Source organism: Jaculus jaculus, chromosome 19, assembly GCF_020740685.1.
Source record: "Jaculus jaculus isolate mJacJac1 chromosome 19, mJacJac1.mat.Y.cur, whole genome shotgun sequence".
In the NCBI taxonomy this organism is placed as follows: Eukaryota; Metazoa; Chordata; class Mammalia; order Rodentia; family Dipodidae; genus Jaculus; species Jaculus jaculus.
The window spans coordinates 22,860,668-22,873,440 of record NC_059120.1 but is presented as its reverse complement, the minus strand read 5'-3'; the positions used below and the strand labels follow the sequence as shown (position 1 = coordinate 22,873,440).

The 12,773-nt window shown below is 40.5% G+C and overlaps 1 protein-coding gene across 4 annotated transcripts in view; it reads left to right on the top strand.

The window, feature by feature from the left end:
* Positions 1-12,773, top strand: part of Arhgap29 (Rho GTPase activating protein 29) — an 80,272-nt gene that overhangs the window by 53,181 nt on the left and 14,318 nt on the right. For all 4 annotated transcript variants that reach the window (XM_004663968.2, XM_045138327.1, XM_045138328.1 and 1 more), the window contains 4 exons: positions 8,487-8,647; positions 9,644-9,783; positions 10,044-10,148; positions 11,733-11,831. In XM_004663968.2, the coding sequence (XP_004664025.2) occupies positions 8,487-8,647; positions 9,644-9,783; positions 10,044-10,148; positions 11,733-11,831 (505 nt within the window). The remainder of the gene's footprint in view (positions 1-8,486; positions 8,648-9,643; positions 9,784-10,043; positions 10,149-11,732; positions 11,832-12,773) is intronic.

The window sequence follows — 12,773 nt, the reverse complement described above, 5'->3', positions numbered from 1 at the left end:
GCTGCCTCTCACTCACTGCCTTTGTCGCCTGGTTGTTAAAATTGATTTGACTCCTGAAACTTCTCCTTTGCCCCTGTATTAAAATTTTTGCATACAAGTCTATTTGCCATATGCTTCAGACATTTTAACATGCACAAATCTGTAACTACCCCACAAGCAGGGGTCCAGAAGCCTCATTCCTATTACCCATTAGATCTCAACCTGCCCCTGGCCCCAGGCTACAGCATAGGGACGTGTCCTCCAGTTGTAAAGTGTCAGAGATGGCTCATCTGGATGCATTTAAAAGTCCTGCAAACTTTCCAGAGTGTGTCCTAAATGGAATCTATAGCATATGACCTTTTGAGAAGGGTTGCTGATTCCTTTGAGATTCATCTTTGTGTTGTGACGACAGTGTCACAGAGTGTCCACTCACCTGTTGGACATTTGTAGGGTTTCTAGTTGGGAGAAGTTACGAGCAGAGCAATAGGAATATTTGTTTGTAGGATTTCTTTGAATGTAGTTTCCATATTTTAGAGGAAATAAGGAGGAGTAAGATTACTGTTTAGTAAGAAACTGCCAGACAGTTTTCCTGGGTGGCTGTAATCAGCAGTGTGTGAAAATCCCAGTTCTGTCCCTTGCCACTTGCCAGTTGTTGCTGTACCTGTTCTGATAAGGGTGTAGTCTCATTGTGTAATAACTAATTGTGGCTTTACTTTGTGTTTACAGAATGAGATTCTTTACAAGGGCTTGTTTACAACTTGACTATTGTAATATGTTTATTGAGTTATTTTCTTGAGCTTTATATGTATTTTCTCTCATTTTTAGGCTTTTCCTTTTTAACAAAACCAATTTATTTATTTGACAGAGAAAGGAAGGGGGGAGTGAGAGAGAGAATGGGCCTGCCAGGGCCTCCAGCTACTGCAGACCAACTCCAGATGCATGCGTCCCCTTGTGCATCTGGCTAACATGGGTCCTGGAGAATTGAACCTGGGTTCTTTGGCATTGCAGTTAAATGCCTTAACTGCTAAGCCATCCCTCCAGCCCCTTATGCATTTCTTTTTGTACTTTGAGTGTATAGAGGTTTTAGTCTTGATGGGGTCTAGCTTATTTTTGTATGGGTTATGCTTTTGATGTTATATCCAAGAGTCCTTCACTTAACCCAAGGTCACAGACTTTCAGCCTTTGCTTTGTACTAAATATTTTAGAGTATTACATTAAGAGATACTATCTATTTATGTGTATAGATTGAGGTTGATTTTTTTTTTTTTTGGCAAGTAGATGTCATATTAAAATTATACCTCAAAGATTAATGGATGGAAGTCACTTAGTTCCAACACAAAAAGGTTGGAGCCATTGAACAAATTCATTGCTTTTGTTTCCTAAGACAAGGGAAAACATATCACACAAGGCCACAGAGAACATATCAGGCAAAGAGGAAAAATTGAGGTTAGTAAGTAAGTCTTTATTGGAAGCCAGGGATAAGTGAGGCCCTGTTCATGCTTGCTATCCCAGCACTTGGGAGGTAAAGGCAGAAAGCTTAAGAGTTAAAGGTCATCTCATATTCTGCTGTATAGCAAGTTCCAGGCCAGCCTGAGATAAGTGAGGCCCTTGTTCTATAAGAACATCAGCAAAAAGTTTTGGCATTTCCTCAAGTAAGGCAGTGTGAGCAAAGGCAACAGTTAGAATTGGTAGTTTGACTAATTCATCGAGTCATGGGAAATGTGAATCTCAGAAAATGATCTGTCATGCAGGGCAGAGGAAATGGTTGGCTTGGTGTCAGAGAGCTTGTTGGGGCGGTACACTTGGGACTTGTTGGTTTGTATATGAAAGGTATGACCCTGTACGAGCCCTTGCCTATCTCTAGGAACTGAGGAGCTTAAGAAAGGGCAGTCTCTCCTTGGTCAGCAGGCAAATTCCATAAAACACAGAAAGAAGACATGGTTAATATAGATGCCCATTTCTTCCAACACAGCTTGCTGAAAATTCAATGCCTTTTCCATCAAGCTACCTTTGCATCCTTTTCACAAGTCAGCTGACCATTCATGTATGCCTACTTCTGGATTCTCTGATATATTTATCTGTATACCCTTTTGCCAAACCACCTCTGTCTTGATTCTTTTGTTTAATAAGAAGTCTTAAAAATCAGATCATGTAGGACTGAAGAGATGGCTCAACAGTTAAGGTGCTTTGCCTGCAAACCCAGGTTTGATTCCCTAGAACCCACGTAAGCCAGATGCACAAGGAAGAACATGTGTCTGGAGTTTGTTTGCAATTGCTGGAGGCCCTCGTGTGCCCATTCTCCCCTGTCTCTCTCTGTCTCATAAATAAATATAAATAACTATTAATATTAATTTAAATATAAATATGATGGTAGCCAGGCATGGTGGCACATACCTTTAATCGCAGCACTCTGGAGGTAGAGGTAGGTGGATTTCTGAGAGTTCAAGGCCACCCTGAGACTGGCCTTGAAATACAATGGTAGCTATATGCTCTTCAAAGATGCCTTAAACATGTATGATTAAGAAGCTTCTCTTTTTCCTAGCTTGTTGAATTTATACCAGAGTTCATCAAATGTTCTTCTCTATTATTTGATATTCTCATGTAGTTTATCCCTTTAAAAAAAAAAGAATAGGGTATTGCTCTGTAGCTGGAGCCACTAGTCTCAAAGTCATGTTCCTCTTGCCTCAGCCTCCAAGAATCATGGATTTGCTTTGCAGTCATAACAAACCCCTCCTGGTTGCCAGGCTTGGTCCTTTTGTTCCTTTAGGTATTGCTTGATCCAGTTTGCTTATGTTATATTGAGTATATTTTCTTTTTTTTTTTAATTAATAAAAAATAGTAAGAGCCGGGCATGGTGGCACACTCCTTTAATCTCAGCATTCAGGAGGCAGAGGTAGGAAGATTGCCGAGAATTCAAAGCCACCCTCAGTCTACACAGTGAATTCCAGGTCAGCCTGGGCTAGAGTGAGACCCTACCTCGAAAAACAACAAAACAAAATAAAAATAAATAAAATGTCTTCTTCTTAACCTCCTTTTACTGTCTGCTTTTGGTGTCAGGGTAGTCCTTGTTTCATAAAATGAGTTGGGAATTATTCTCTTCCGTTTTTTGGAAGTTTGTGTCAGATTTGTGTTACCTATTCATCAGATGTCTGCTAGCGTGGATGGCACGTAGGGTCGAGATTATGGAATGTGTGAGTGCGTGCACATGCCCTGGTGTGAGCGGAGGTCAGAGGAGAGCTTTCGGGAGGCCTCACTGGAGGCAGGAGCTCTCATTCTCGTTGTTGTTCACTGCTGCATTTGCAAAGCTTAGCTTTCTAGAAATTCATCCCCACATCGTGTCTCACTCAGCATGCTGGGACTAACTACCAAAGCTTGGGCTCAGCTTGAGCAGTGGGCTTTTTATCCTAGAGCCATCTCCTCAGCCCTTGAGAAGTTATTCTACATACACATCTACCTATTCAAGTCCATTGTTTTTCTTTAGCTGAATTTTGGTATTTGAGGTGTGTATAGAATTAGTCCTTTTTATAGCATTCTCTTATCCTTTTTTTGTCCACTTGGGTATAGTGATATTTCTTCTCATTGCTAATGGTGATTATTTGTACACCCTCATTCATCATTAAGCAAGGGGTTTATAAGTTTCATTGATCTTTATTTTATTGATTTCTGCTTGCTTTTGATTTTTTTCTTTTCATAAAGGCTGAAACTTAAATTGTTCTTTGACATCTTCCTGCTTTTCTAGTATGATATTTTAATGCATTAAATTTCCATACAAATGGTACAACCCACAAATTTTGAATTTTTTATTTTTGTTTAGTTCAAAAACACTTTCTGATTTCTCTTGATACTTTATCTTTGGACATACAGAAAATGTGGAAATTTGTTCGTGTTCAAGTTATTTGAGGATTTTCTAGGTATTTTCTGGATACTGACTTCCGGTTATATTATGGAGGAAGAAATATATATATTGTATACTTTCACGAAAACTGGGATAAAATGAATCGAGAGGGATTTCTTTTAACAGATGAGTTATGCATGTGTTGTTCTGCCATTGGTTCTCTTTGGGGTGTGAGTAGACACTTTATCTGAGACCAAGTATCTGGTCTCAGGAGGATACTTGTCTTTTCTCTTGTGAGTTATGGAGATGTTCTTGTAACAAGTAATTTTGTTATACTAACATTTTCTGGAGACTTGAACAATTTCTTCTCGCACCCCAGATAGAATACCAGTGATCAACCCAAGTCTAACGTGTTGAATTGATGAATTTAACTGGGGTGCACTTAACAAGAAGATGGGTGTGGTGTTACTTGCAGGAGCATGGGCAGCCTATGAGACCAGACTGCTAAAGAAGTCTCCCCAGCAATTGCTAATCAGTCAGTCTCTCTCTCTCTCTTTCTCTCTCTCTCTCTCTCTCTCTCTGTCTCTCTCTCTCTCTCTCTCTCTCTGTCAACACACACGCACATGCACACATGCACATATCCTGTGGGAGAGGCACCATCCCCCAGAAACCATTAACTGTTCATGAATCTGCAGGGAGGGGTGGGGCCTCAGGAGCCCCTCCCCCCAGTAACTGTCAACTGCCTATAATATATGCCAGGAGTAGGGCATTGTGAACCCTTTCTTACACAAAGTTAATGGGCCTAGTCTTTTATGGGACTAATCTTAGCTCGTGAGAGTTCAAGAGAGCCCTGGCCATGGTATACTCAGAAGATAGCATCCCACAACAGATTTTGAATGCTATCCTAGGTATTTTCCCTGTTACTCTGTTGGACACGGATTTTTACCATGGCATTTGCTATCATTAGGCTCACTCTTCAGCCGCTGTCTTCCTGGCCTGACGGGGAAGCTTCTCTGCTGCTCTTCAGGGAGCCCGAGAGGCAGTTCTTAGTGAGTGTCGGGGGAGGGGAAGGGAGGGGAGGGCATTGAAGAGAAAACAACAACAGGAATTTCAACAACCCACCACTACTCTGTGAACCTGGTTCCTTTGGTCATAAAGGAGGACCCTTTCACTGCCTCAGGCATGGGCCACTAGAGAGAACAGCTACACCACAGACACAGGGCTTTCTTCCTGTTCTGGGTCACCTCTACTCCTCCCTGCCCATTTTACACCTTGGGCCACAGAGGACTTCTGGAGCTTTCTGTTCTTGTCCAGTCTACACTTAGAGGAATCATGCTGTTTAAGAGTAGGAGCCCAGCATTATAGGTCAGAAAATATAATGGGAAGAGCAAAGAAATGCACCTGAAATTGCAGTGTATTTCCACAGTTTGCCTGCTGCTGCCATTTGCTTTTCAGAGTCCTTAGGTAGGTGTTTTATGCATTCTGACCAAGAGTTTTCATTGAATTCAATGGGAGACATTGCTCCACCTGAATCAAACTTTTCAGCTATTTATTTGTTTTGGTTTGGTTTTGTTTTTTCTGAAGTAGGGTCTCACTCTACCCAGGCTGACCTGGAATTCACTGTGTAGTCTGAGTGGCCTCAAACTCATGGCACTCCTACCTCTGCCTCCCAAGTGCTGGGATTAAAGGCATGCACCACCATGCCCAGCTTCAAATGTTTTTATACTTAAAATTCTCCTTACTTATTTACCAAATTTTGATTGCTATTAGGGTTCAGATTTATAAAATAATTTTAAAAGAATTGATAAAATCCCCTTTGCTTCAAGCCATAGCTGGTAATTGCTAAGATTATGTACCTGTCAGTGTTCTAAAATGTCTGTGTACAGTCACTCTCATTTAATTCTCACAAAACCCTGTTGGAGGTAATATTTTAGCTCCATTTTACTTGTACCGAAAATAAGTTTAGAAAGCTTTTCTTCTCAGAATAGGATCTTTGGGCCAGTCACATTTGCCCTTAGGTAGGGAGCTTACAAGGAATTTAGGAGCTTGGTTGTTTTATTTTTTTTTTTTTCTTTTTAAGTTAAATTTTTATTTTTTAAAGGTCAATGTGAGGATCGTTTTAAAAAATACATATTTTATTTATTCATTTGACCGGTGTGGGGGGGTGGTGAATGGGCATGCTGGGGCCTCCAGCCACTACAGAGGAACTCCAGACGCATGTGTCCCCCCTTGTGCATCTGGCTAATATGGGTCATGGGGAATTGAACCTGGGGCCTTTGGCTTTGCAGGCAGATGCCTTAGCTGCTAAGCCATCCCTCTAGCCCTCTTTTTTTTTTTATTAAGTAGAAGCTTTGTATCACATCATGTATTGGTACCATCATTCCCTTCTGTCCCCACTCCACTGAGGGCCCTACTTAGTGGTATTGCTGGCATTCACTGCAGAGTTGTGGGTTATGAGTTGTAAGAGCAGCAGTCAGTCATTGTTGGGTGGGGGGGCAATGTCTCTGGATATTCCCTCACCCTGTGGCTCTTATATTCTTTCCATCCCCTCTTCCACAAAATTCCCTGAGCCTTGGTGAGTATACTTTAATTCTACATTAGTGCTGCGCTCTCAGCAGCTTCTGGATTTCTGCTTTGTGCATTGTGAGTGTCCTCGGTGTCTCCATCACCCTGGCGCAGGTTGTCAGGCTCACCATGGAAGCAGCGCTCTTGCTCATCTCAGCAGTTCCTCTGTGGCCTCACCTTTATTTATTTAAAGAGAGAGAAAGCGACAGAGAGAAAGGGTGCATCAAGGCCTCTAGCCACTGCATACGAACTCCAGACACATGTGCCACCTTGTGCATCTGGCTTTACATGGGTACTGCGGAATTGAACCCAGCTCATCACACTTTGCAGGCAAGCACCTTAACTACGTAGCCATTTCTGTAGCACCTCGCTTGGTTTTTGAACCAAATTTGTGAAGTCAGAATCTATATTTGAATAAGATCTCCCAGTGATTCATTTGAACGTTCACTGCAGACCACTAGTGTAAAGACATTTTAAGTGCTGATCAAGGTCACCCAGCATGCAGTTACCATTTGGACCAAGCTGGGAACCCCAGCTTTTATCAACTATATGTACACTGCCCTGGAAAGGACTCAGGCTAGTGAGAAGTTCATCCTGTCTTCTAACAGACCAAGGAGATGAAGAGAACACATGGCCATCTTTGAAAGACCATTGAACTAATTGAAATTTGGCGTTCATTCATATTGTTTCCTTTAAACATTCCCCGCACAGAATCCCAAGTGCTGTTCTAAAGAACACATCAGCCTGTGTTGTGCTCCCAGTGCGCTGCTCTGGTTTACTGTAGGTGACTGCTTCCTTCTCAGGCCTGGTGTCAGACAGTCTCTGGGGCTGTAGGCATGCTGGCCTTTCATGTGCTGTTGAGTACAGCAAGCTCTCCGTGCTCACCTGGCACCACCTCCTACCTTTGTTTGCGCTGGCCTTCTTGCTACAGCTTTGTTCTGGCTTTCTCATATTTGGTCTTCGTTCAGTGTTAGCTCTTCAGAGGAGCTGTCTCATTTTTACCATGTTGAAAGTACTCTTCCCTAAACACATACCTGATGGTACTCCCTAAATTTATACTTTCAGTATTTGTAGTACCGCAGAGTGTCTTTTTTATGTCATCCTCGGGATAACATCAAGCTGGGTGAGGACCAGGATCTATGCAGTATTAATGTAAAGCTCTTAGATATGGTTTGAATTCTGGCTTATTATGTGGATATAGTAGTTGCCATTATAGTTGTTAGTATAAGTAGAAGTAAGCATATTTTTATAATTATAGAAACTCCGTGGAATAATGTATTCGGGAGGCTGGGGCAAGAGTGTCTCAGGCTCTAGGCTAGCTTAGGCAACATAAGAAGGCCCCCATCCCGTCCCATATAAAGAAAAGCCGTCAAAATCAGTTGTGGAGGGCTGAAGAGATGGCTTAGCAGTTAAAGCACTTGCCTGCAAAGCCAAAGGACTCAGCTTTTATTCCCCAGGACCCATGTGAGCCAGATGCACAAAGTGGTGCATACATCTGGTGTTTTTTTGCACCAGCTGGAGGCCCTGGCATGCCCATTCTCATTCTCTCTCTCATCTTTCTGTCTGTCTATCCAACAAATTTAAAAAATGAAATATAAAAGCAATCAGTTGTGGATTGCTCACCACAGTACAGAGCAAAGGATTCTCAAAACATATCCATCTCTTAAAATTGTTAACCAGTAAGGATATGGGTTTATATTTTCAAATTTTCACTTTAAAGCTAGTTTTGTTGGAAATAAGTCCTAGATACTAGATTAAAACTTCTTTTTTCATTTCTGGACTAGATCTTGCATAATATCAGGAAGCTTAACATGCTGACAGTATTGTGTGTGTGTGTTGTTAATTTTTGTTTTTTTGAGGTAAGGTCTCACTCTGGTCCAGGCTGACCTGGAATTCACTGTGTAGTCTCAGAGTGGCCTTGAACTCACGGCGATCCTCTAAACTTTGTCTCTCAAGTGCTGGGATTAAAGGCGTGTGCTACCACTCCAGGCAGTGTTGTATATTTCATTTGTATGGTTTTTACTGGTGGTGTCATCTGATACAAGTGTACATTGACATTTCATACATCACTTTTTTGTCTTCCTTTGGTCTGTACCTGTGACCACAGGTAACAGTTAACCTCTTCCAGATGCAGCACCTACAGGTTGCCTCCCTTGCAAACAGTTTACAGTCTCTCTGTGAGAGTGCCAAACTCTATGACCCAGGCCAAGAGTACAGTGAATTTGTAAAGGCGACAAACTCAGCCGAACTAGAAGACAAGGTTGATGGGTAAGAGTTAATGCATTGATGAAGTTATTTCAAGAGATAAGGCATTACCCAGACTCCTGTCTGGAATAAAGAAGTGTCTTTTCTTTTATTGAAATGTTTTACTTTTGAATTTTTGAAAACATTTTATTTATTTATTTGAGAGAGAGAGAGAGAAAGGCAGATAGAGAATGGCCTTGCCAGGGCCTCTAGTCACTGTAAACAAACTCCAGCTACATGTGCCACTCTGTGCATATGGCTTTACATGGGTACTCGAGAATCAAACACAGGTCCTTATGCTTTGCAGGCAAGTACCTTAACTGCTGAGCCATTTCTTCAGTCCTAGTTTTGAATTTTTGAATATTTTGTAGTATCTCAATACACTTAAGGAATAAATATACTTGAAACTAAAGCTTCCCATTACAACACAGACTTCAGTTCTTTGAGTCTCCAGAAATCTTTTGAGAATGCCAAATGAAGACCATATGTATATTGAGTGTCCTCAAAACTTAACCTAAATTTTCCACTGAAATTTTTATTAGAAAAATGTAATTGTAGAGATGGCTAAGTGGTTAAGACGCTTGCCTGTGAAGCCCAAGTACCCAGGTTCCATTCCCTAGTTCCTATTTAAGCCAGAGCACAAAGTAGGTAGTGCATGTGTCTGGAGTTCATTTGCAGGGGTTGGAGGCCCTGGTGTGCCTATTCTGTATCTGCCCCTCTCCCTCCCTCCCCCCCTCTCTCAAATAAGTTAATAAATAAATGAAATACTTAAAAAGAAAAATGTAGTCATGACATAAATTACTGACTATTCTGTTGAACTTCTTTGCCATTTTAGCAGTCTTAAGCTCACACAATTTAAAAGCTTTATTCCTCTCTTAAAAGAAGCTAATCATGTAATATAATTTGTTCTTAATGTTTAGCTTACTCGCTCTACTTAGATTCATTAAATTAACTACTTTTTCTGAATGTTCACTAAAATTAATTACTATCCCTAAGCTGTGTTTGTTTCCCCTCACTTAGGAATGTAAATAAACAATTAACAAATAGTCCCCGGACATCTGGATATGGACCTGCTGACTCTTTAGAGGACGTCGGGCGCCTTCCTGACAGGTGTAATAAAATTGAAGAGGACAGGTGCTCTAACAGCGCAGACGCGACAGGTAGCTTTTCAACTAAACATTTGCTGTGAAACATCAGTGTGCTTCCTGTGTGATTATTAAAGAATTGGAGCTCTGAAATTAGAAACTCACGCCTTATATTGTAATTTTATAAAACCATTCGCAGTTGTAACCACCATACCTGTCTCAAATTGGTCATTGTTAAGAAATTTGAGTTGTTTCATTTTACACAATATCAGTATTTTACCATAAGATATCTACCTATAGTCAAGTTTTTAACTTATAAATACTCTCTTTTTAAGGTCCTTCTTTTACACGCTCATGGACATTTGGGATGTTCAGTGATTCAGAGAGTACTGGAGGGAGCAGTGAATCTCGATCTCTGGATTCAGAATCTATTAGTCCAGGTACAGAAATATTTAAGTCTACCAATGAAAAGTGAATGAAAGGTTAAAATAGCCCATTTGGGGTGTTTTTTAAGTTAGCCTAATTTTGTAAGACATAGGAGATTCTGTAAGGAAAGTAACCCTTATGGCATCATTACCCATCCTTGCAAGCAGAACAGCAGAACTGTAGAAGCCTCGTTTAGACCTTCTTGGGAACATTGGAACGTTACCTAGCTATTTCACGTGCCCGTAGTGCCTGTATGTTTCACGGAGCGTAGCTTTCTTTTGGACGTTAGAAAAATGGAGTCATATTGGTAGAGGAGAAGGGAAAGTTACTGAGGATTGAACCCAGTGCCTCTTGGATACTAGACAAGGTTTCTACACCGGGTTCTATCACTTGAGTTACCCAGGCTGGCCTTGAACTTACTCTGTCATCCAGGCAGGCTTTGAATCTGAAACCCCCCTTCTTCAGCCTCCCCAGTAGCTGGGATCCTAGGCCTGTACCACCAGATCCAGCAAAATCACATGATTCTTTTTATGACCTCCTTCATATATCCTCCCTACCAGGACCCACTTTTGAGGTCCATGTTGATATGAGTGGCTATCTTGATTTTCACTACTGTATATTAATTCAGTGAACATAAATATCACTGTCTTTTAAATTGTTTAATATTGGGCTGGAGAGATGGCTTAGTGGTTAAGTGCTTGCCTGTGAAGCCTAAGGACCCCGGTTCGAGGCTCGGTTCCCCAGGTCCCTCGTTAGCCAGATGCACAAGGGGGCGCACGTGTCTGGAGTTCGTTTGCAGTGGCTGGAAGCCCTGGCGCGCCCATTCTCTCTCTCTCCCTCTATCTGTCTTTCTCTCTGTGTCTGTCGCTCTCAAATAAATAAAAATTAAAAAAAAAAGAAACACCTAAATTAAGGTTGGAGGGATGGCTTAGCAATTAAGATGCTTGCCTGCAAAGCCAAGGACCCAGGTTCAATTCACCAGGACCCATATAAACCAGATGTCAAGGTGGCACGTGCATCTGGAGTTTGTTTTCAGTGGCTGGAGGCCCTAGCACCTCCGTTCTTTCTCTCAAAAAAAAAAAAAAAAAAAATCATGATTAATTGGGGCTGTGAACATGGACCACCAGTTAAAGGTGTTTGCTTGCAAAGACTGCTAGCCCAGGTTCAATTCCCTAGCTACCCATACAGGCATTCCTTCGCAGTGGCAAGAAAGCCATATCAGGAAAATAAAATAAAATAAATAAATAAATTGTTTAATATTGTGTTAGATTACCATACCATAAACATGATTAGAAAATAATACCTATCTCCATAAACATGTACCTAAATGTCTACTGTTAGAAGCTTACTTTAGTAAGGTCTCATTGGAATATATAGTCCTCGGTTTTAAATTTATTTGAAAAAAGGAGATTTAGTGAAAATTGTTTTCTTCCCAGGAATATCAGAATTTTCTATTATCCAGATTATGAGAATAGAAACAGCAAATTTTTCCATCCAAACTAATAAAATAGTATGAATTATATAATTCAGAAATATTACCATTGCCCATTTCTGATATTCTGTAGTTAATAGTCATAGTATCCACAATTTTCTTTTAGGAGACTTTCATCGAAAACTTCCACGAACTCCGTCCAGCGGAACTATGTCTTCGGCAGATGATCTTGATGAAAGAGAGCCTCCGTCTCCTTCAGAAGCTGGTATCATACCCATCCCAATGAAGACCACTAAGGCAGCCGAGGCATTACATCCGCACGGTCCTGGGATCCTCACTGTGCTGCACGTTAAACACAAGGCATCACAGTAACCAGGGCTTCTGATGGGTTAAAATAAAGTGATGAGACTAAGCAGTAAAATTGCTAGGTCTAAAATATACTTGCATGTTGTTAAAACAGTCTGCTAGGTATAGTGCTTTTTAATAAGGCCGGTACTTAATAACTTACTGTTAGAAGGATGGCAGTGTGTAAAAAATTTTGAAAAAGTTCCTTCTAAAGAAAGCATAGGGCATTGTAGGCATAAACTACTCAGTGGAAGAATGTTTGATCAGCAGTCATAAAGTCTGGTTCCATCGCCTGCACCAAAAAATATAATAACAATAATAAACTATGCAAGAAGCCAAGCAGATAAATGTACTTATTGAGAATTAAGAAAGTTGGGGTGTTGAAAGATATAAAAGTCATTTACTTTAATGACTTAAATTAGACTTGTTTTTGATTCATGTAGGTACCTGTTTTGGCAGAATATCTTTAACAGAATATTTGGTCTCCACTATGATATTAAAACATCCAGTAATAACTATAATTTTATAATAAATGACAAATAGCCTAATCGTTAAAGCAAATAATGCTAACATACTACCTCATATAACTAGCACTTTCCCTTTGAAGTATTCGTAGGATTTTTTTCTTAAGAATGGAGTGCCACCTATAAGCAGCCTTTCTTACTCTATACAAGGCATCTTAATAAAAATATATACTTGCTGATTCTAAGAACATGATGCCTTACACCTGTCTTATTGGCTTGAAGTTGACTGCTATGGCTAAAATATTTGAATGAAGATAGAGTTTATAAAAGATCTATAAATTGGATACTTAATTTGATGTTAGAAACTTAGAATACTAGCTTTTTTTGTTTTTCGAGGT